Source organism: Artemia sp. Qi Xiang Cuo, chromosome 5 (genome assembly GCF_049724085.1).
Source record: "Artemia sp. Qi Xiang Cuo chromosome 5, ASM4972408v1, whole genome shotgun sequence".
NCBI lineage: Eukaryota > Metazoa > Arthropoda > Branchiopoda > Anostraca > Artemiidae > Artemia > Artemia sp. Qi Xiang Cuo.
The window spans coordinates 22403530-22427408 of record NC_142798.1 but is presented as its reverse complement, the minus strand read 5'-3'; the positions used below and the strand labels follow the sequence as shown (position 1 = coordinate 22427408).

General features: G+C 35.9%; 1 protein-coding gene across 1 annotated transcript in view; it reads right to left on the bottom strand.

Annotated features, from left to right (window-relative positions):
• LOC148951953 (zwei Ig domain protein zig-8-like) overlaps positions 1 to 23879 on the bottom strand; it is a 247860-nt gene that overhangs the window by 24274 nt on the left and 199707 nt on the right. Inside the window, exon 5 of the mRNA XM_089088770.1 lies at positions 10161 to 10320. Coding sequence (XP_088944896.1) covers positions 10161 to 10320 — 160 coding nt within the window. The remainder of the gene's footprint in view (positions 1 to 10160; positions 10321 to 23879) is intronic.

Below are 23879 nucleotides of genomic sequence, written 5' to 3'. Positions count from 1 at the left end.
AAAAAATTAGCTTGGGAGGGGGCCTAGTTGCCCTCCATTTTTGTCACTCAAAAAGGGCACTAGAAATTTTAATTTCTGTTCCAATGAGCCCTCCCAGAATATCCTAGGGCCACTCGATCGATACAATCACCCCTGGAAAAAAAACGCGCATCCGTTATCTTTTCTTCTGGCAAAAAATGGACAATTTCACGTTTTTGCATGTAAGTGCTTGAAACATCTGCAGTAGGGCTCTATGATGCGGTGATTATAATGGTGTGATTTTCATGAAGGTTCTATAACTTTTAGGGGGTCTTTCCCCCTTTTTTCTAAAATAAGCCAAATTTTCTCAGGCGCGTAGATTTTGATCGGTAAGACTACATTTGGTATCAAAATTCCGTTTTTTAGAGTTTCGGTTACCATTGAGCCGGGTCGCTCCTCATTTACAGCTTGTTACCACGAACTGTTTGATTCCTCTCGTTTCAGGTTTCATTTATTTATTGATGGTAATTTGTGGCAGTGTTACGCTTGGAAGATTATTTGACTTCATTTTTGCTCATTTTTGGTTTAATGGAGCTCTTTACTTTTCTTTGAAAAAAAAATTGTGGAAAAAGTTTTTTAAATTAATATTCTAAACAGATAGTTTACTTTCGTTAGTTCTTTTCAGTAATCTTGGTGATTCTAGCCATTTCCTCTTTGTGTTTTTTTTTTTTTGTTGACGTTTTGGAAAAAAAAAGAAAAAACAACACAATTTTCAAAATAAAATTGTTTTCAGTTAAGTGAAAATGACACTCATGCCTTTACACGGCCTTTGTGTCATTACCCCTGTTACTGTTTGTGGCAAATTATGTTCCTTTTAGGTTGAACCTCAGTATTCACTATAATTTCTGCACGTTTAGGGTACCATTTATATATTGATAGTCATTTGTATTTATTTTAGGTTTTAATTATTACTTATGCTCGCCTTTGGTTTAATGAAGTTTTTTTTTAAGTCTCCTTTTTTTGGAAAATGTTCTTTGAATTTAATACTTTAAAACAGCGTACCGGATGAAAGAGGTCAAGGAAAAATACACAGAAGAACACGACTCCAATGACTCTGAATCTGCAACACAGCCAACTGAAATTGACAAACCCAATCCATTTACATGAAGAAAGGAAAAATAGTCCAAGAGGTGGAAAAACGATTTTCTAATGGTCTCAGAGCTTACACAAACCACAGTATTGGGGTTAAAATAACATCTTTCAAACTATACTAGTAGTAGAAGTAAAATAGTGAATGCTTGGGGCTTATTTTCAATCAGGCAAAATCGTACAATCGGGCATGTATCTTTTCTAAAGCAATTTAGCTTTGTAAAGCAATAAAAATGTCAATCTGAAAGCTTTTTTCATTGACTTGATTCCATTAGTGCCGAAGACGTTCAGTAGCCCCAGGTGTGAAAAAGGGACAGAAGACGAATTACTGATACTGTAAATTAGAGAAGAAGTAGATAAATAAGGTATTCCCTATGTTTTTAATTAAACCTTTGTTTTCGAGGCTACTTTAAGGATGACTCTAGGTCATGCAATCAGACCACTTGAAAACCGCTTGAAAAATATTTACAAAGCGGAGAAGGGAAGAGGTAAATAAGGTCTATAATTCAATATATGTTCGAAAGCTGTGGTGGTTTTAAATTAATCTCTATCAGGTTTTAAAATCGAAGTATTACTTTCCTGGTCACTTAACACTTTTAATGGTTCCTAGGGTCAACCAAAAAGCAGCTTTTGCACTGTGTAACTATCCATATTAAGTGGTTAACCTATGTTTCGTTACATTTAGTAAACAAGTTGTGTCACGTTACACTAACGTAAAAATCCATAAAAATAATCATAATAATCGTCTAAAATCACCACTATCATCGTAAGTAAAAACTCAAAAATGAAACCGTAATTTTAAAAAAAGAAGAAAAATAAAAAAATCACAGAAAGTTCAAAAATAAAAAATGTGGAATAGAGAGGGTTTCAACTTCTGATCAGGCGTGAAAGCCTTTTTTGTGAATGTTTAAGTTTAGAAAATGATTTATTTTCTAAATTTATTTATTTATCCAGAAACTTCATTTTGGTTTTCTATATCGACTACTCCGTAACAAAACTTAAACGTATGTAGTGCAAAATTCCACGTAGAGTTTCAGTCTACTGCCTTTAGTCTTGCCAACGCTTCGAAATGAACTATACCACTTTTCCGATTAAAATTGTACCGCAAGAAAGTAATTTGTATCATCGGATCAGCAATTGAAAAACTTGCCATAAGAATAAGAAAATTTTCAATAAATTAAAACTTGGAACAGATATTTGAGTCAAAAAGGAGAAAGTAAAACTTAAATGTGAGAAATACGATTGTACCAAAAAAATTCCAAATGCACTGCACTGCGCCAGGACCTCTAAATTGTACCAGAAACGGTAAAGTTGTACCACGTTGACAATGCTGCTGCCTACGGATAAAATTACGAAACTCCGCAAAATTACATAATTTAAAATAATAGAAAGCCTTAAGTTATGCTAATGTCAAAGATTCTAGGGCGTAGTGTTAAAAAACCGTAATTCATGAGCTGTATCTTTGACTTTCGTCTCTAATATATTAAATTCGAAATTCTTCTAGGTAATAGAAAATGGCACTATCATTTTGAAATTCTAAGAGCCATATTCTCTCAAGCATATGCTGTCTTAAGAAGCAGCATTAAGTGCAGGCACGATATTTGGAAACTGATAAAGGTAACATATGTTTTCTTCCCAAGATTGATTGTCATTTAACTTGACAATTATGACCAAATTTACTGGCCAATTCGAAGTAAAAGCGATGGAAAAGTCCGCCTCTTTAGCCTTTAGAATGTTTTACCGATTCTTTTAGCCACAGAGCAACATTATTTCCACTCTGTGAAATTACTACTTATGCAAAAAAAGGCGGAAAAGATGGGGTTTCTGAACATACCTATGGCATCAGGAAATTGAGTGAGGCGAAACAAAAGATAAATTTTAGTCCAGGAAAGACTCTGACCTTGGAACGAATGTAAATATCTATACACTTGCCAAATAATAGAAATTAATAAAAGAATATAGATAAAATGCCAGTAAAGGTAATCTTTGCTAGAGAGAGGTGGTTTTCTAAAGATTTTACGTCTTGTGACAATTTTTCACGACTTTGTTTAGTAGTTTCAAGTTAGCAGCGTCTAAATTATTGGTTTGCTAAAATGGATAATGAGATGGATTTAAACAAAGTATATTTAAGTGAAAGAGGTAAGCTATCATTTTAGCTATGAAAAAAAACACGAATGAAAAATTTATGGGTTACAAAAAAGAGAATATTAAAAAAGGCAATAGTTCTATACAAAAGAACAAATGTTTTACTTAATAGTTTCCCAGAAAACAAATTTCAAGAGAAGGACCTTTGAGAAGTTCTAAAGTTCTTTCGTTCATAATTCACTATTTTGTTTAGTCCATTAGTAAAGAACATATACGAAAGGTTTATTTTTGTTAAGAAGGGATTATTTTCATCAGCATCAGCTTTCTTTCAGTTGGGGGCTGAATCTTTTGAAGGGGATACTACTTTGCGAGAAGTAGAGTTATGGTAAAAAAAAAACTTTAACGTGATGGGAGTAAAAATCAGCACCAAGGGAATCCCACTTGGCTATCATGGTGAAACACAGCTATACCTAACATGTGCCAACACGGCTAAGTCAGCACTAAAAGCATCCTACTTGGCTGTCATGGTGGAATACGACTATACTAATACAGCTAAATCAGCACCAAGGGTATCCCAATTGGCTGTCATGGTGGAACACGGCTATAGGTTTGAACTGCTGTCCTCTGCCAAAATCTAGTTTCTGCATTTTTCAAGTTTTCGATTAAATCACAAAAAATAAATTTGGAGGGGGAGAAGAGAGAAAAAAATGAAGATGCAGAGTTATCTCGATAGGTTTCTGAAGTGTCTTATCCTTGATACTTCGTTTAATGCTGGACTTAAGAACTAGGATTAATAATTCCAGTAGGCCTACGTCTGCACTAGTTTTGACCATTGGAAAACGAAAAAATCATGTTCATTCTGTGCAGATACTAGATTTTACCTTAGAAAGTATTTCAGTACCTTGTATCATATAGAGAAATTCTGACGGCTCAACTGGAATCGTTGTGTCGAGATTAAGGGAGATCCATGCTTAACTAAAAATTGAATTTTTGCATCAATACTAAATTTTGGCAGAGGGTAGACAAAATATATATGCTATGTATTTGCAAAGGGTTGTGTCCTTTTCCTTTTTTTTTTTTTATTACGAGCATGTGAAAAGTAATGCACGCTAAAATTTGAATTTTGTCCCAATTCTTTATGAATGACTACTGAACCACTATGTTCTTTTAATTAGAACAATCAGAAGCTTTTTTCAAAAGTACTAAAAACTTAAGCAAAAAGAGCGAGGTGTTGAGGAGGAGCAACCCTTTCATATACGAAAAGCTTTCTGTTCGTTTTAATGTTTAATGTTGCTCCTTAATTTCAGTTCAAAAAACTTTATTTAAGCCAACATAAAAAATTACGTTGCTTTGGCAACGTAAAATGTTGCACCTGCATAAATACTAGTTAAGTAATGCAGCTCATAAGATATGGCACAATAATAGTTAAGGATGCAGCTCATAAGATATGGCACAATGTTAATTTGTAATGCAGCACAAGTAATGCAGCTCATAAGATATGAGCGCATATCATATCATATGCCATATCATAAGATATGGCACATTACTTGTGCACAATGGCACAAGTAATGCAGCTCATAAGATGTGGCACAATACTAGTTAAGGATGCAGCTCATAAGATATGGCACAATGTTAATTTTTAATGCAGCACAAGTAATGCAGCTCATAAGATATGAGCGCATATCATATCATATGCCATATCATAAGATATGGCACATTACTTGTGCACAATGGCACAAGTAATGAAGCTCATAAGATATGGCACAATACTAGTTAAGGATGCAGCTCATAATATATGGCACAATGTTAATTTGTAATGCAGCAGAAAGTAGTGCAGCTCATAAGATTTGAGCGCATATCATATCATATGCCATATCATAAGATATGGCACATTACTTGTGCACAATGGCACAAGAAATGCAGCTCATAAGATATGGCACAATACTAGTTAGGGATGCAGCTCATAAAATATGGCACAATGTTAATTTGTAATGCAGCACAAGTAATGCAGCTCATAAGATATCAGCGCATATCATATCATATGCCATATCATAAGATATGGCACATTACTTGTGCACAATGGCACAAGTAATGCAGCTCATAAGATATGGCACAATACTAGTTAAGGATGCAGCTCATAAGATATGGCACAATGAAGAATGTAGTACATGTTAAAAAAAAATCCAGCTATATGGAAGCTTTGCCATTTTATGCTACTTGCCAAAGGTTGAAAAAATTCAAGATTTTAATCTTTTTTGAATATAAACAACTCAAATGGGAAAAGAATAAACTATATAGCATGGTGTTTAGTATCTGCTAGCAATACAAAAAATTAAAATCTATATATAAAGGAAAAAGTTAAAAAAAGATATATTCAATGTAGTAGGATCCTTTCCAACTGTTAAAAAATGTGGAACTTCTGGATTTTAGCAAGACTAAACGACCCGATCTAATGGAATAAATTGCCTTAAATTTCGATTCAAAATCGGAGAGGGATAGGAAACTTTATATTTATGATGAATAAATAAATATCTAACAAACCCTAAGGAGCAGAAACCTCTATTATAGCAAGTAAGAAAATAATTTAATAAGTGATCATAAGAAATACAGAATAATTTATATAAACAAAAAGAAATGCATGCCCGTGTTTCCTGAATGCATTATTACATCGGATTGTTAATCGGATTAATCGGTTAATCGGATTGCAAGATTTTTTTCCCAGTTCGAGTTGGTAGTATAAACTGTTCAACCTACGAGCCAAATTATTTTTCTCTGATTACTACGTTTTACTTTTCAAAATCTAATACTTCAGGGTCTTTATCAAGTCAGGATTATAAGATCCAGAGCCGACTAGAAATTAGAAAGAGTCAGGGCAGTATCTTTAACTTGTAAACTCAACACCTCTATAAGATCGTTGAATCAAATGGCTATCTTAAAATTTTGACTGGTTGTGTTTGGGGATATGGTGGGCGTGAGAAGGGGGTTAGTTACCCTCCAAACGCTTTCGACTATTAAAAAGGGTACTAGCCCTCTCAATTTCCAATTGAATGAAACCCTTTTGAAGTTTTTACGACAAATGTATATATAAAAACCGTATATGACCCCAGGGCAAAACTTACAACCTTGACCGTGGGGGCTCTGGGGGTTTTGTCATCCTTAAATACATACTTTCCAGAACTTTCAACTACGTTGAACAAAATGGCTAAACTTTGATTGGATATGTTCGGGGATATGGTGGGCATTAGAGGGGGGTTAGTTACTCTACAATCACTTTCGACTATTAAAAAGAGTAATTTCAATTTCCAATCAAATTTGAAATTTTTACAACAACTTTCTATATAAACCTTATGTGCCCCCAGGGCCTAACTTAAAACCCTTATACTGAGGAATCTGATGGGGTTATCACCCCAAAAGACCTAATTTCCAGAACTTTCAACTACGTTGAACAAAATGGATATCTCAAAATTTTGATTGGATGTGTTTGGGAAAATGGTGGGCGTGAGAGGGGGGTTAGTTACCCTTCAATCACTTTCAGCTGTTAAAAGGGCACTATCCCTTTCAATTTCCAATTGAATGAGCTCTTTCTGAAGTTTCTACTAAATCGCTTTCAATGAAAACCTTATATACCCCCGGGGCATAACTTACGACCCTTGCCTTGAGGGCTGTGGAGGTGTTGTCAACCTCAAATACCTAATTTTCAAAACTTTTAACTAGGGTGAATAAAATGGGTATAAAAAAATTTTGATTGGAATTGTTTGGGGAAAAGGTGGGTGAGAGAGGGGGGGTTAATTGTTCTCCGCTCACTTTCGACAATTAAAAAGGGCAATTTGAATTTCCAATCAAATGAGCATTTCTTCAAGTTTCAACGACAAAGATTTCAATAAAAACTTATATGCCCTCAGGGCATAATTTATTACCCTTGCCCTGAAGACTTTGGGGAGAGTGTTCTAATCAAAGGTATAATTTCCTGAACTTTAAACTGCGTGGAAAAAATGGCTATCTCAAAATTTCGATTTGATGTTTTTGGGGAAATAGTGGGCGTGGAAGGGGTGTTAGTTGCCTTCCAATCACTTTCGACTATTAAAGAGGGCACTAACCTCTTCAAATTCCAATCGATTGAGCCCTTTTTGAAGTTTTTACGACAACGCGTTCATTAGAAACCTTATATGCCCCAAGGGCATAACTTACATCCCTTGCTTTGAGGGCTGTGGAGGTAGAGGTGTTGTCATCCTTAAATAATTAATTTCCAAAACTTTTAAATACGATGAATGAAATGGGTGTCAACAAATCTTGATTGAATATGTTTGGGGAAAAGGTGGGCGAGAGAGGGGGCTTAATTACTCTCCACTCACTTTCGACTATTAAAAAGGGCAATTTCAATTTCCAATCAAATGAGCCCTTCTTCAAGTTTCTACGACAAAGATTTTAATAACAACTTATATGCCCCCAGGGCATAACTTATTACCCTTGCCCTGAAGACTGTGGGGTGAGTGTTGTAATAAAACGTATAATTTCCTGAACTTTAAACTGCGTAGAAAAAAATGGCTAACTTAAAATTTCCATTGGATGTTTTTGGGGAAATGGTGGGCGTTTAAGGGGTGTTAGTTGCCTTCTAATCACTTTCGACTATTAAAGAGGGCACTAGACATTTCAAATTCCAATCGATTGAGCCCTTTTTGAAGTTTCTACGACAGCGCGTTCATTAGAAACCTTATATGTCCCAAGGGCATAACTTACAACCCTTGCTTTGAGGGCTGTGAGGGGGAGGGGTTGTCATCCTCTAAGACCTAATTTCCAGAACTTTCAATGACATTGATCAAAATGGATATCTGAAAATTTGGATTGGATGTGTTTTGGAAAAAGGTAGGCACGAGAGGGGGGTTACTTGTCCTTCAATCGCTTTCGACAAATAAAAAGGGCGCAAGCCCTTTGAATTTCCAGTCGAATGAGCCTTTTTTGAAGTTTCTACGACAATACTTTCTATAAAAACCTTATATGCCCGCAGGGCATAACTTACAACCCTTGCCCTGAGTGCTGTGGAGGAGTGTCCTCCTCAAAAACCTAATTTCTATTTGGAAATCAACGACGCTGAACAAAATGGCTATCTAAAAATTTTGATTGGATGTGTTTGGGGAAAAGGTGGGCGTGAGAGGAGGGTTGCCCTCAAATCACTTTCGACTATTGAAAAGGGCACTAGACTTTTGAATTTCCAATCGAATGAGCCCTTTTTCAAGTTTATAGGACAAAGATTTCAATAAAAACTTATATACCCCCAGGGCATAGCTTATAACACCTACCCTGAAGACTATAGGGGGAGTGTCCTGCTCAAAGGTATAATTTCCTGAACTTTAAACTGCTTGGAACAAAAAGGCTATCTCAAAATTTTGATTGGATGAGTTTGGAGAAATGGTGGGCGTGGAAGGGGTGTTAGTTGCCTTCCAATCCCACTCGACTATCAAGAAGGGCATAAGCCACTCCAATTTCCAATTGAATGAGCCCTTTTCGAAGTTTCTACGACAACTTCTTCGATACGAAGTGCCCTGGTCTGAAGGAAAAAAAATAATAAATAATACAATGTGCCGACATCGTTCTTATTTGCCCCCAGGGCATAACATAAAATCCTTGCCCTAAGGGTTGTGGGGGAGTGACCTCCTCAAAAATATATTTTCTATCTGGAAATCAACTACTCTGAACAAAATGGATATCTTAAAATTTTGATTGGATGTGTTTGGGGAATGATGGGCGTGGGGGGGGGCTAGTTGTCCTCCAATCTCTTTCGACTATTAAAAAGGGCACTAGCCAGTCCAATTTCCAATCAAATGAGCCCTTTTCGAAGTTTTTACGACAACTCCTTCGGTACGAAGTGCCCTGGTCTAAGACCAAGAAATAAACAATACATTGTGCCCGCATCGCTCTTTACTTAGGCAGCGCTATTGCGCTGCCTATGAAAACAATCTAAAATCAAATAAAAAAAACAAAACAAGTTTTTTCAACTAAAAGTAAGGGATAACATTAAAACTAAAAAAGAACAGAAGTTATTCCGTACAAAAGGGGTTGCCCTCCTCCTCAATACTTTGCTGTTGATGCTAAACTTTAACTGATTGTCCCAAATTCTTAAGATCGACTCTTGAAACACAAGGGCCGTTTAATTAGAGTAAGAAGCTTTTTTTAAAGTTCTAAAAAACTTTAGCGTAAGAGCAAGGTATTGAGGAGGGGGGGGGTAACCCCTTCATACACGGACGCGGTTCTGTTCGTTGAGTCTAATGTTGTTCCTTGTTTTCTGTTGAACAAACGTTTTTTTTTTTATTTGATCCTCAAATAAACTCCATCTGCTAAAAAGGAACAAAATAAGTTTCTATACTTGTGTTATGAAAAGACCCCTAAAAAATAAGGTTCATCTACAAAAAACAAACTTTTTACGTGTTTGAATATAATATATAAATGTGATAAAACTTTTTTTGTTTCTGATGCCATTATGAATATTTTGAATCTCATTTAAATTAGTTACTATTGAAAAATTAATTGTTACACCAGGGCTTTTTTATACTTATTTTAAGTAAATAAAACCTTTCGTTGCGAAACTGAAGGTTAATAAAATTTTGAAGGTTACTAGCCACTTAAACACTTTTCTAAGAGAATAGTTTTGTACTTTGCATGGCTAAATACTTTGGCTGAACCTTGTCCATATCGTTTCTCTTATTGCTAAAAGTCAATTTCTTGAATTTTTCTAAACTCCAGTTTTTTTATTATTACTATTATGTGGTTCTATTTCGACTGACAAGAAAAGCAGAACAGCTCAAACAAATAATTTGAGCAAAAAACGTGTTTTCTGCACTGCCACTTGTCTAATTTAACAACAGTACAATTTTATATATAAGAGGAAAAATAGTTGAAAGGATTCTCGGTTATAACCTTTAGATACAATGGAGACAATATATTCATTAAGCTTTGCTGTCTAGAAAACTTACCGCTCAGCACGTGTACAAAAACTGAAGCTGGTTCAACCCCATCTGGTGAGCATGTGTAATTACCAGAATCGTTGGGGGTGGCATTCTTAATTATTAGTCTACTAACGTCGACTGTTCTTCGGTCAATATGTAGACGAGGTCGATTGACAAAGTTCAAAACCTGTAACAACAAAAATGACATATGTACAACTTTGGAATTGGCATCTGATGGTGGCAACAATCCCAGTTTGCAGTCAGAGCTTCTCTTTTATTGCAAGCCCTTATATTGTACACACATTCACCAAAGGTTTAAAACTAACAAACAAGCTCGGCTAGCTCAGTTGGCAATGCGCTTGATCAATAATAATATTATTCACAAGGTTGGCTACTCGTGTCCCAGATTTGACATTTTTTCCTGCAAATATTAAGAACCATATTGGACTAAAGTACACGTGCAGATGGATAAAAACTTGAATTTGGGCCTGGGATTTGGTCTCTTCGTAAATATGTATTTCTGAAGCTATAGTTCTGGTAAGTCTGTCCTGTTTTGTCTCACGGCCGAGGGATCGCATTCCTAAGTCAAATTTAGCATATCAATGAACTCTATTCCAAGGATTTTCAGCCCTTACATAAAAAAGTGAAATTTGTGTTTTGTCTAAGAAGGATGATAACATGTGCATGAAGATTTGTTTTTTTTTTACTTTTTTTTGCTTTTAGAGAGGCGAAAGTACTGAACCGATGGCCCTAGAATATTTGAAGAAGGCTCACCTGAACAAAATCTAAAAGTTTTAGTGCCACGTTTAAGTAGAAAAAACGATTGAGCAGTAGCAAAGTGGATACGGCAGAACCCTTGCTCTTTATGCTACAGTTTTACTTTTAGTCTTCAATGTCTTATGAACAATTAATTTAAGAAAACAAAGTGTTTCCGAGGGAACTAAAGAGCAAAGTTGAAACTTAAAACGAACAAAAATTATTACTTCCCAAGCTATCTAAAATATCAATAGAACTAGTGCAAATAAATCAGATGGTGATATTTCCCTATGTTTGTAGGATTAGAAAAAATTAGCGCTTTATTGAAAGCACAAAACAATGCAGGAGTTTTGGTACGGTAAACGTAAGCCGTTTAAGGAGACTTTTAAAATTATAAAAGTAAAGGATTTTTAGATTGTTGCCTTATTTTTTTTTTTTTTTTATTTGGCATCACTTCTGCACAATGAGCTCAGTTTAGTGATTGACTGTCCTTTTGGATCTGAAAAGGACATTTCATAATTTTTTTGTAGACAAGTTCGAAGTGAAGGAATCTTGTTAGTACTAAGACTACGCACTCGTTTTAGAATAGGCTTTAGGGAGGGAGGCTAGCTGTCCTCCAATCTTTTTGGTCACTTAAAAAAAAGGCCCTAGAAAATTTAATTTCCGTTCAAATGAGCCATTAAACATGTCTCTATGCTGTTCCGGTCATTCGTTAGCCCTGGTGAAAAAAAAAGAAAAAAGGAGACATTAGGGCTACCTATGCAAAAAAGTAATTTTTTCGGTGCTCAAGGTGGAGGACTGTAATTTTCTTACTTAAGATTTTCAACCATTCTGATTCCAATGGTACACTTTACTACTTTGATCTGAGGGCATTTTCAAGGGGTTTCAGGCTCTTTTTTGAAATCACCATTAAATTTTTTTCGCAATAAACTTATACTTTTAAGATTAACCGATACAATAGTTACCCTTCCTCATTCATTGTCGGACGGCAATTTCTTTCCACTGGACAATTTTTTTAACAACACGTTTTTTAACCTTTGGTTACGATGGGCTGTGGATCGCTCTTTACTAGGTAGCAGCTACTAATATAACCATGAATTAAAAAAAAAAAAACAAGATATAGATCTTTAATTCTTTGTTTTAATATTGAAATAGATTTCCTTTATTTTTAAAATTTAAATCTAGTAGCAATTAAGAAATGTCTTTCAGGCGAGTAGTTTGGCACAAAAGGTTAACAAAGCGGAAAGCTTAGCATATCAAGACATATTTGTGGCACTTTTTGCTAGCTGAACAGAAATGCACCTTTAGGCTTAGGAAGTTATTTAACCTGTCCCTTAAATGGAAAGGGTTGTAATTGTCCTGCTTGAGGTTTTCGACCATGCTGATTCCAATGGTACACTTTTATGTCGATCTGACGCCATTTTAAACGGGTTTGAAGTTCTTTTTCACAATCACCATAAATTTCTTTTCGCAATAAACTTTTACTTTTAAGATTAACCGAAACAATAGTCTTTTCACAAGGCAGTTTTTTTTTTAATGCGTTTTTTTCAACTTTTGGTTAAGATTGGCTGTGGTTCGCTCTTTACTAGGTTGCAGCTACTGCTGTAACCATAAATTAAAAAAAAAACAAGAAATAGATCTGTAGTTATTTTTTTTTTAATATTGAAATACTTTCATGCGTCAGATCGACACTTTTATGTCGACCTGACGCCATCTTCAAAACTTTTCAGTTTTTTTTCATAATCACTATAAAATTTCTTTTCGCAATAAACTTTTGATTTTGAGATTAACCGAAACAATAGTTACCATTCCTGATTCAGTGTAAAATAGAAAATTTTTTTCACCAGGCAGTTTTTTTTTAAACATGTTTTTCAACTTTTGGTTACTATGGGCTATGGTTCGCTTAATAGTAGGTTGCAGTTAATGCTGCAACCATGATCACCAGCTTGAAATTTTCCGTTTTATAGAGAGCTCCAAAGTTCATATTACGGTTTATATGTTCTTCAATTCGAGTAATACTTGGTGAGACCAAGATGTTACCTGATAAATCAATTTATTATTTTATATGTAGCTTAATGACTTAAAACTTATTATTTTTGCCAAGTTTTTAAGATAATTTGAATGTATACTAAAAGTTACGGATATCACAGCTCCATTAAGACTATGAAAAGCGTTATAGATTGGTTTGTTGTTGTGAGCTAAAGGTCCTGTAGTCCCCTCCCTCAAGAAAAAATTACATTCTGTTTTCAAATCTTATTTAATCTGCTCGGTTTTATCATTCATTCCTTAATCCTTACTCAGAACTTGCATTTAAAGAGCTATAATAAACTTAAAGTAATCCCTTAAAATACTTTTTTTTTCAAAAGGATTTTTAAAGTTTTCCGTTGGTTGGCTGGGACCCCCGGTCCGCCCCCCCCCCCCTACCATTAATATTTTCTGAGTGCGTCACTGCTTGACAAAATGCCTTCCCGGGACATGCTTTAAAAGATGAGTGCATCACATTTATAGATGCAGTGAAATTATCTGAAAAATATTCATGTAGAATGGCACCAAAGTGACGTTTTTCGTGCCATTTTGAACTTGGTGATGGTGGAATTTATAGGAAGGACGTAGATATTTGGGGATTTCCGCTAAGCAGTATATTATTTCTTGTATCTGTCTCTTAAATACCTATTATAGACAAGTGAATTCCCGTAAAAATTAATATATGATTTATTAACACTAAAAGCCCTACTGGGCCCTGGTTAATACACAATTCACTTCAAAAATAATAAATGAAAATAACCTTATAACACTGTATATTATAATACTGTGCTGCAGATTGTCTTAAGTTTTTAGGAAACCGTAGTTAGGAGCTTTCATTTTGCTTTTATTTGCTGACAGGTTTTCTTGGCTCATTGTGCAGCCGAAGCTGCCCAGGGAGAGTTCGGTCCCTTTCCCCCTAATTACGATGCTGACGTAAAATAAGTCGGATATTTGGCTGGAGGTGCAATTTTCAAAATAGTAGTCCACTGGAGGGTGCTTCTAATTTTGTGAAATTTTTTTAAATCAACCTTTGTTTTAAGACAAGGATGATGTCATTTTCTGATGACGACTTGGATGTTCCAAGACATCTTTCTGGGTACCCTAGGGAAAAAAGGAAGCAAAGGAAGTATTAGGTGCAACTTCTGAAGAGCGTCTCTAAAGGCTAAGGGAGTCTCTGCCATGACTTTTATATGTTATCTTAAAAGGAAGCACACAATTGATATGCACAAAGATAAAGTATACGTGGCTGGTGCAGAAAATAACAAACCCAAACCAACTAAAAAAATATATCGAGTCAGGCTGCTTTCCCTTGAGAGAGCTCCAGATAGTAAAGCAAGTGACACATGGGGCAATGGATTAGTGAAATTTGGAATAAAAAGAGCAGAGATACGATGGTTTTTTATTTCCAATCGATCAAAACAAGCTGGTCTGCGGATGCTCTGCTGCAAAACCCTGTTGAAGGACAAATTGCCACTTTCTACGTTTGATAAGCCAGATATGAAACACCTTATTAAAAAAAAAACAGGGGGCTTGAAAACACCATTTGGGGGAACCGTCCATCACCACATAAGTTTTGCTGCCAAAAAAAGGAAGTCCAGAAGGCTGCTTTAAGATCTGCCACTCAGACTAGCTTGACTTTTCACTGCTGCTCTGCAAAAGGATCTGGCTTTATAGGTATCACTGTATACACCAGGAAGATGAAAAATGAGCAGAGGTTGCACCACTATCTTTTACATTTCAAGAGACCTAAATATTCTCATACAACTACTAACATCCTTTCAGCAATCCAAGTTGCAATCAGGAAGTTTTCAATGACAGATAAGATGTTCCACGTTGTGACTGATTCTGGGAACAATGTCACCGAAGCCTGTAGGATATGAGACCCTTTCCTGAACTTCATGTTTTGAACATTGTCTTTAGTCATCTGTTGCATGCGTTCTTGGATTTTAGTCCACTCGAAGCTTAGCCAATGACATCTCCGAAGAAGATTGCTTGGAATCCTTTGATGAAGTCAAAGACGTCGATCCAACTGTTGAAAATGATTCAGATTGTCTTTCTGTTCCTTGTTCTGAAAACTTCGGAAATGAAGATATGCTTGCTGAAGAATCTGAATAAACTGATGCGGTGTCTAAAGAAGAGAGCAGTGAAAGTAATGGAGAAAAAGAGTGGGGAGCTGGGAGTCTGTCAAAAAATGAGGTTGCAATACAGGCTATCTGATCCGAAGACACGTTACACTTTCTCAAAAATTGATAGTCAAGGTTGTCACTACCCCTTTTCCTTTGGGAATGGACCATGAAGACGTGCCTAAATAATAAAAAGCATGCCCACTCGTATTCTTAAAACAAAAGTTTGATATAGTTACACTTTCTATAATGAAGCAAGTGTATGGGTTGGAGAAAAGTATTTTCTGCCGCAAAGTGAAAGACATTTTCGAAATAAGTTATCAAAAAGTGCAATTGTTTTTATATTGCATGCCTTTGAAAACCTATTAAGAGAAGATAATGCTTAAAGAAAGTATTGTGTAGCAAAGGGTCTAAGTTTCTTTGAAATTCAGAATTTGAGAAATTTCATTTTACATATTTACTACAGAATGAATTCGGTGGAGGGCCTAGAACATTATTTTCTAGCGCAAAGCACCGTAAAAATATACAACGTACCCTTAAACCATGAATTTTCCTTTTAATTTTTTTTCACACACGAATTGGCTAGGAAATAATTAATCTTCAAAAGATGTTTTAAGCTGCAAGGCAACGAAAAGTTTTGACTTGGAGGTAAGAAGCGTCATTTTCCCGTGCATTTTTCTTTTTTCATACATTATTTCAGATGGCTTCCAAACATCAGGATGGGCGAAGGGGAAAGCATGGTCTGGAGGAGGAGACTGTCCCCCACCAAAGCAACTATGGGCTCTGCTTAAACAATAATGACTTTGAGCTGCCTGCGCAATTTCACAACAAAAATTATTTTATTTTCAAAACGTCTCAAATAATTAGTATACATTTCCGGGAAACTTGAGGAGATTCTGTATAAACATAAAAGCGCATTTTTGGAAAAAAGGAACGGGAAAATGGAAGAAATTAACCATAAAAAAGGATGGCGAAGTTGTGTGCATAGACAGTTTTTCGCTCCTTTATTGAAAAACTGTTCTTTTCGGCGGAAAATGCTGCAATAGTATTGATAACAAACCAAAACTTATCATTTACACATTTTTTGTTCTTTAAGCTTTAGGTGTTCAAAAAAACAGCTGTTTAAGCAGCTGTTTTTTGAACGAAATCAGCTGTTTTCTGTTTTTACCAAAAAACAGAACAGAAACAGATCTTCTGTTTTTTTGTTGACCTGTTCTGTTTCTGTTCTGTTTCATTCAAACCCAGTTTTTTTTTCCTGTTTCTTCAGAAAAACAGAACAGTGCCCATGCTTAGTTGATACTATCACCCCTGGGGAAAAAAACGAACACAAAACAAATTAACACGCATCCGTGATCGTTCTTCTGGCAAAAAATATAAAATTCCACATTTTTACAGATAGGAGCTTGAAACCTCTACAGTAGGGTTCTCTGATACGCTGAATCTGATGGTGTGATTTTCATTAAGGTTCTATATTTTTTAGGTGGTGTTTCCCCCCTTTTGACGAAAATCAAGCAAATTTCTTCGGGGGGGGGGGAAACAGTCTTACCCATCTTTTGATGGGTATGACTGAACTTGATGAAACTTATATATATAAAATCAACATTGAAATCTGATTCTTTTGATGTATCTATTGGTATTAAAATTCCGTTTCTTAGGTTTCCGTTACTATTGAGCCGGATCGCTTCTTCCTTACAGTTAGTTACCACGAACTGTTTGACAACTACTGAAACATAAGGGCCGTTGATTTAGAATAAGGAATTTTTTTAAATCCTCAAAAAATTATACCGTAAAGATTGAGAGATTCAGAAGGGGACAGCCTCCTTCCATATACGGTATAATTTTTGTTTATTTTAAGTTTTAGTGTTGCTACTTACTTTCAGTTGAAAAAACTTGTTTTTAATTTAATAGCATATTTGGAATTACCAGATGACTGCACATATTGCACTTCAAAGTTCTTTCAAGACAAAAGTGTAAAGGGTGGATATTTAGAAAACGGTGCGTTAATGCCATACATTGATTTTATTAAGGAAACTCGTTTGTATAAAAATTAATATCAAATAAAAAGTGACTTAAAAGCTTGTGCAATGCTCTCTGCTCCAGTCTTGAGTGACTTTTGAACATTTTATATCCCCCTGCTGACTCTGTCGTAGAAAATGAAAGGCATATGCATAAATTTGTAACCGGTGGAGGCCGCTAAAATCTCTTAAAAAGGTGAGGCAAATGCTAACAAAACTTTCTATCAGGAAAATGTTAGGCTCTTCTCCTGAATGGTAAAAGTTTCTTGTGTATCTTTTGTGTGTTGTAAACACTACCGAATGGCACTCGCCATCTCCTCTCTGAACCCTGGAAAAGAAAGAAACCGACTTTTGGTCTTACAATTGGGTAAGGCAGGTTCGAACAGTTTTAAATACAGAAACACAGACACACGCTCACAAAGAACCTCCGTTGGGCTGCTAGAAGGAGACTGAGAAAAAACTAGATTGTAATAAGACCATCATATTCTTCCTAGATCTTCCCCTCCATTGCGGAAGAAGTTGGCTGAACCAACGACAAAATGATATTCATTTTGTAGTGTTGTTTGTCTTTTTAACTAAGACATATTATATAAAAAAAAACACGGATATTGGCAATTCTGTAATATTTGGTGTTTTTGCTTTTGAACCTTCTAATGGCAATTCTGTCCCGGAATTAGAAGAACGCTTAAACAGATTATGATAAAAAAGACGACTAGTTGTCTTTTCAGAAAGTTATTGGTCTTATTTTCTTTTTGTATCATAGACAACGCGCTGCCTAAGTAAAGAACGATGTTGGCAAAATGTATTATTTGTTTTTTCATGCCGGGGCACTTCGTATCGGAGGAGTTGTCATAGAAACTTTGAAAAGGGCTCATTCGATTGGAAATTAGAATGGCTTGTGCTCTTTTTAATAGTCGAAAGTGATTGGAAGGCAACTAACACCCCTTCCACGCCCACCATTTCCCACGACACATCCAATCAAAATCTTAAGATAGCCATTTTGTTCAGCGTAGTTAATATCCACATAGAAATTATATTTTGAGGAGGACACTCCCCAAAGCCTTCAGGACAAGGGTTGTAAGTTATGCCCTGGGGGCATATAAGGTTTTTATAGAAAGCGTTGTCGTAGAAAATTCAAAAAAGGCTCGTTCGATTGGAAATTCAAAGGGCTAGTGCACTTTTTAATAGTCGAAAGTGATTGGAGGGCAACTAACCCCCCTCTCACGCCCACCTTTTTCCCAAACACATCTAATTAAAATTTTGAGATGGCCATTTTGTTCAATGCAGTTGAAAATTCCAGAAATTATTTCTTTGAGGATGAAAACACCCCAACAGCCCCAAGGGTAAGGGTTTTCAGTTATGCCCTGGGGGCAAATAAGGTTTTCATAGAAAACATTGTCGTAGAAACTTCAAAAAGGGTCCATTTGACTGGAAATTGAAATGGTTGGTGCCCTTTTTAATAGTCGAAAGTGATTGGAAGGCAACTAACACCCCTTCCACGCCCACAATTTATCCAAACACATCCAATCAAAAATTTTCGAGATAGCCAGTTTGTTCAAAGTTGTTGAAAGGTCCGGAAATTATATCTACGAGGATGACACTCTCCCTACAACCCTCAGGGGAAGGGTTGTAAGTTATACCTGGGGGCATATAAGGTTTTTATCGAAAGCTTTGTCTTAGAAACTTGAAAAAGGGCTCATTCGATTGGAAATTCAAAGGGCTAGTGCCCTTTTTAATAGTCGAAAAGGATTTGAGGGCAACTAAACCCCCCTCTCTCACCCACCTTTCCCCCAAACATATCCAATCAAAATTTTTAGATAGCCATTTTGTTCAACGTAGTTAAAAGTTTTAGAAATTAGGTCTTTGGGGATAATAACCCCCTCAGAGCTCTTTGGAGAAACTTCAAAAAGGGCTTATTCGATTGGAAATTAGAAAGGTTTGTGCCCTTTTTAATAGTCGAAAGTGATTGGTGGATAACTAACACCCCTTTCACATCCACCATTTCCCCATACACATCCAATTAAAATTTTGAAATTTTTTAGCCATTTTGTTTGACGTAGTTAAAAAGTCTGGAATTTATGTTTTTGAAGATGACACTCTCTCGATAGCCCTCAGTGTAAGGGTTTTAAATTATGTCCAGGGACCATATAAGTTTTTTTTTTATAAAAAGCGTTTTCGTAGAAACTTCAAAAAGGAATCATTCGATTGAAAAGTTGAAACCGCTAGTGCCCTTTTTAATAGTCGAAAGTGAATGAATAGCAAGAACCTCCCCCCCCACACGCCCAACATTTCCCCAAAAACGTACAGTAAAGATTTTGAGATTGACTTTTTGTTCAACGGAGTTCAAAGGTCCGAAAATTATGTCTTCGAGGATGACAACCCCCTCACAGCCCTCAGGCCAAGGGTTCTAAGTTATGCCCTGGGGCGTATAAGGCTCTTATAGAAAGTTTTATCGTAGAAACTTCAAAAAGGGCTCATTCGATTGGAATTTGAAAGAGCTAGAGCCCTTTTTAATAGTTGGAAATGACTGGAAGGCAACTAAACTCCCTCTCACGCCCACCACATCCAATCAAAATTTTGAGACAGCAATTTTATTGAACTTAGTTGAAAGTTCTAGAAATTATGTATTTGAGGACGACAACCCCCCCCCCCGACCCTCAGGGCAAGGGTTGTAAGTTATGCCCTGGGGGCATATAAGGTTTTTAGTGAAAGCGTTGTCGTAGAAACTTAAAAAGGGCTCATTTGATTGGAAATTGAAAGGGCTAGTTCGTTTTTTAATAGTTGAAAGTGATTGGAGAGCAACTAACCCCCCTCTCACGCCCACCCTTTCCCCAAACACATCCAATCAAAATTTTGAGATGGCCATTTTGTTCAATGTAGTTGAAAATTCTGGAAACTAGTTCTTTGAGGATGAAAACACCCCAACAGCCCCCAGGGTAAGAGTTTTAAGTTATGCCCTGGGGGCAAATAAGGTTTTCATAGAAAACATTGTCGTAGAAACTTCAAAAAGGGTCCATCTGATTGGAAATTGAAATGGCTAGTGCCCTCTTTAATAGTCGAAAGTGATTGGAAGGCAACTAACACCCCTTCGAGGCCCACAATTTATCCAAACACATCCAATCAAAATTTTTAGATAGCCAGTTTGTCCAAAGTTGTTGAAAGCTTCACAAATTATATCTAAGAGGATGAAACTCTCCCCACAACCCTCAGGGGAAGCGTTGTAAGTTATACCATAGGGGCATATAAGGTTTTTTTCGAAAGTTTTGTCTTAGAAACTTGAAAAAAGGCTCATTCGATTGGAAATTCAAAGGGCTAGTACTCTCTTTAATAGTCGAAAAGGATTTGAGGGCAACTAAACCCCCCTCTCTCACCCACCTTTTCCCCAAACAAATCCAATCAAAATTCTTAGATAGTCATTTTCTTCAATGAAGTTTACAGTTTTAGAAGTTATGTCTTCGAGGATGATAACCCCCTCAGAGCTCTCGGGGCAAGGGTTGTAAGTTATGCCCTGGGGGCATATAAGGTTTTTATAGATAGTGATGTTGGAGAAACTTCAAAAAAGGGCTTATTCGATTGGAAATTAGAAAGGCTTGTGCCCTTTCTAATAGTCGAAAGTGATAGGAGGATAACTAACACCCCTTTCACACCCACCATTTCCCAATACACATCCAATTAAAATTTTGAAAGTTTTGAGCCATTTTGTTCGACGTAGTTTAAAAGTCTGGAAGTTATGTTTTTGAGGATGACACTCTCCCCATAGCCCTCAGTGTAAGGGTTTTAAGTTAAGTCCTGGGAGCATATAAGGTTTTTTTTTATAAAAAGCGTTGTCGTAGAAACTTCAAAAAGGAATCATTCAATTGAAAATTCAAACGGCTAGTGCCCTTTTTAATAGTCAAAAGTGAATGAATGGCAAGAGACCCCCTCCCCCTCACGCCCAACATTTCCCCAAAGATGTTCAGTCAAAATTTTAAGATAGACATTTTGTTCAACGTATTTCAAAGGTCCGGAAATTATGTCTTCGAGGATGACAACCCCCTCAAAGCCCTCAGGCCAAGGGTTCTAAGTAATGCCCTGGGGCATATAAGGCTCTTATAGAAAGTTTTGTCCTAGAAACTTCAAAAAGGGCTCATTCGATTGGAATTTGAAAGAGCTAGTGCCCTTTTTAATAGTTGGAAGTGATTGGAGGGCAACTAAACTCCCTCTCACGGCCACCACATCCAATCAAAATTTTGAGACAGCAATTTTCTTCAACGTAGTTGAAAGTTCTATAAATTAAGTATTTGAGGATGACAACCCCCCCCCCCAACCCTCAGGGCAAGGGTGGCAATTTATACCCTGGGGAGCATATTAAAGTTTTTATTGAAAGCGTTGTTGTAGAAACTTCAAAAGGGCTCATTTGATTGGAAATTGAAAGGACTGGTGCCTTTTGTAATAGTTGAAAGTGATTGGAGAGCACCTAGCGGTCCTCTCAAGCCCACCATTTTCCCAAACACGTCCAATCAAATTTTTGAGATAGCCATTTTGTTTAACGTAGTTGAAGTTCTGGAAATTAGGTCTTTGAGGATGACAACCCCCTCACAGCACTCAGGGCATGGGTTGTAATTTATGCCCTGGGGGCAAATAAAGTTTTTATAGAAAGCGTTGTCGTAGAAACTCAAAAAGACTCATTCGACTGGAAATTGAAAGGACTAATGCCCTTTTTAATAGACAAAAGTTATTGGAAGGCTTGACATTTTTATAGTAAAGATTGATGTGGGTACACTGAATTATTTTTTTTTTTTTTTGTTTAGACCAGGGTACTTTGGATCGAAGAATTTGCCGTATAAACTTCGAAAAGGGCTCATTCGATTGAAAATAGTAAGAGCTAATGCCCTTTTTAATAGTCGAAAGTGATTGGAGGTCAACTAGTCCCCCTCCTAAGCCCAACCTCTCATTTGCCCAATATGTTTAAAAACTAAATGTTGCCTTAAAATTAAATCAAAATGTACTGTGTTAATGCTAACTCCCAATACGGCATCTCAGCAGTATCCCAAGAACGACTCAACCCAAAACGAGCAGAAATTACAATAAATAACCGAGTCAAACTCAAAACGAGCAGAAATAAACATGAGTAGGGCCCAAAACCCCTATGTTCAGACTTTTGGGGCTGCTTCTTCTCTTAAAATTCTAACCAAATCAAAATAGCCTAAGTGTATCCAAGCTATCAAAGAAAGTAAACAGATTTTTTTTGGCGAATGGTGTCAAGTTTTCTATTTCAGGTCAACTACAGGAGGTATGAAACTAAATTAAACACTAATTTTTTAGTCCAGAATTTTAAAAGGGTGTATGTCGTTAAAAATTGCTGAAATATTTTTTCCAGCATACAAATAGTAGGCTTAACTATAAAGTCTTAAAAAAACTAAAAGATTTAAAGAATTATTTTCTTTTTCCCTAAAAAAACTATGTTAATATAAAACGAACAGAAATTAATTTAAAAAAAAAAATTTCAACAAAATAAGTTTTTTTTAAAAAGTAAAGATCTCTATTAAACCAAAAAAGAGCAAAAACAAAATAAAATAATTTACCAAGTGTGAAACTACCACAAATCAGCATTGATAAATAAACTGAAACCCAAAACGAGCAGAAATTACAATAAATAACCGAGTCGAACTCAAAACGAGCAGAAATGAACATGAGTAGGGCTCAAAACCCCTATGCCTTCCCAAGGCCAGAACATAATTTGCACTCAACTGAAAAAAATACAAATCAATGTGCATTGTCAGTTTAATATACTAATACTGGTATTTACTAATCAAATTGTTAATATTATTTGATTTATTAAAGTTATAAAAGTAAAAACATTTTTGTGTTTTTTTTATCAGTAAAGTGCAAATTATGTTCTGGCCATAGGAAGGCATGGGGGTTTTGAGCCCAACTTATGTTAATTTCTGCTCGTTTTCAGTTTATCTATTTAGTTTTATCTATTTGGACTCTCCTTACAGAAAAAAACACCTGCCCCCCCCCCTCCTTATCAGTGTCAGACCTCTGTAAACCTATATTTGACACTCAAATATGTAATAATTTCAAGAAACACTGGAGCCTATTGACGGTGTTTGGTCTAGCTTTTACGTATAGTTAACTCTGGTCCATAGGTCAATCGAGAAATTGAGAGAGAAACTTCAGAGAAATTGAAAAGTTTTGCTCACGATTAGGCCAGTAGAAAAGGAGATCTAGCACTTGAGATTTGGTACAAATGTATCCCAGTAATTTATTTTTCCATAGATGAGTAAATGAGAGTTTTGATGAAGACAATTATTTTAAATCCTAAGTCCTATTTGTATATATTAGAATTAGGATTTAGATCCGTTTCAACTGCCTCCATCGAGAAATAATTAGAGATTTTGATTTTCTAGTTAAGCTGAAAACTTGACAACTGTGCGATATTTTAGGAGCAAGGTTTAGACGATTATTTTTCTGCTGTTATGAGGTCGAAAACTTGGGGGGAAATTTGCTCATTAGGGACAATTTTGAGCTTCTATCATTATCCTTATATTAGCATCTTTTAGATATGCTGTGAAAAACTGTAATATTATTTTGCTTTTGTTTTGGTCCTTTTGTATATGACCATATCGGGATATACAAGACAACTTGCGCTTACACATTACGTTTGAACTGACGCTTCAGTTTCCATTTTTGTTTTTTTGTCTCAAATTGTTTATTCAGAGGGATAGTTCCAGAGAAGCATTATTTCTATCACTGGCGCATTCCTTTCTTAAAACTTAAGCAAGCTATTATTTTTGCGGATATAGAACAAAATACTTTGTTATTTATACCGTAGCTTATGTTCT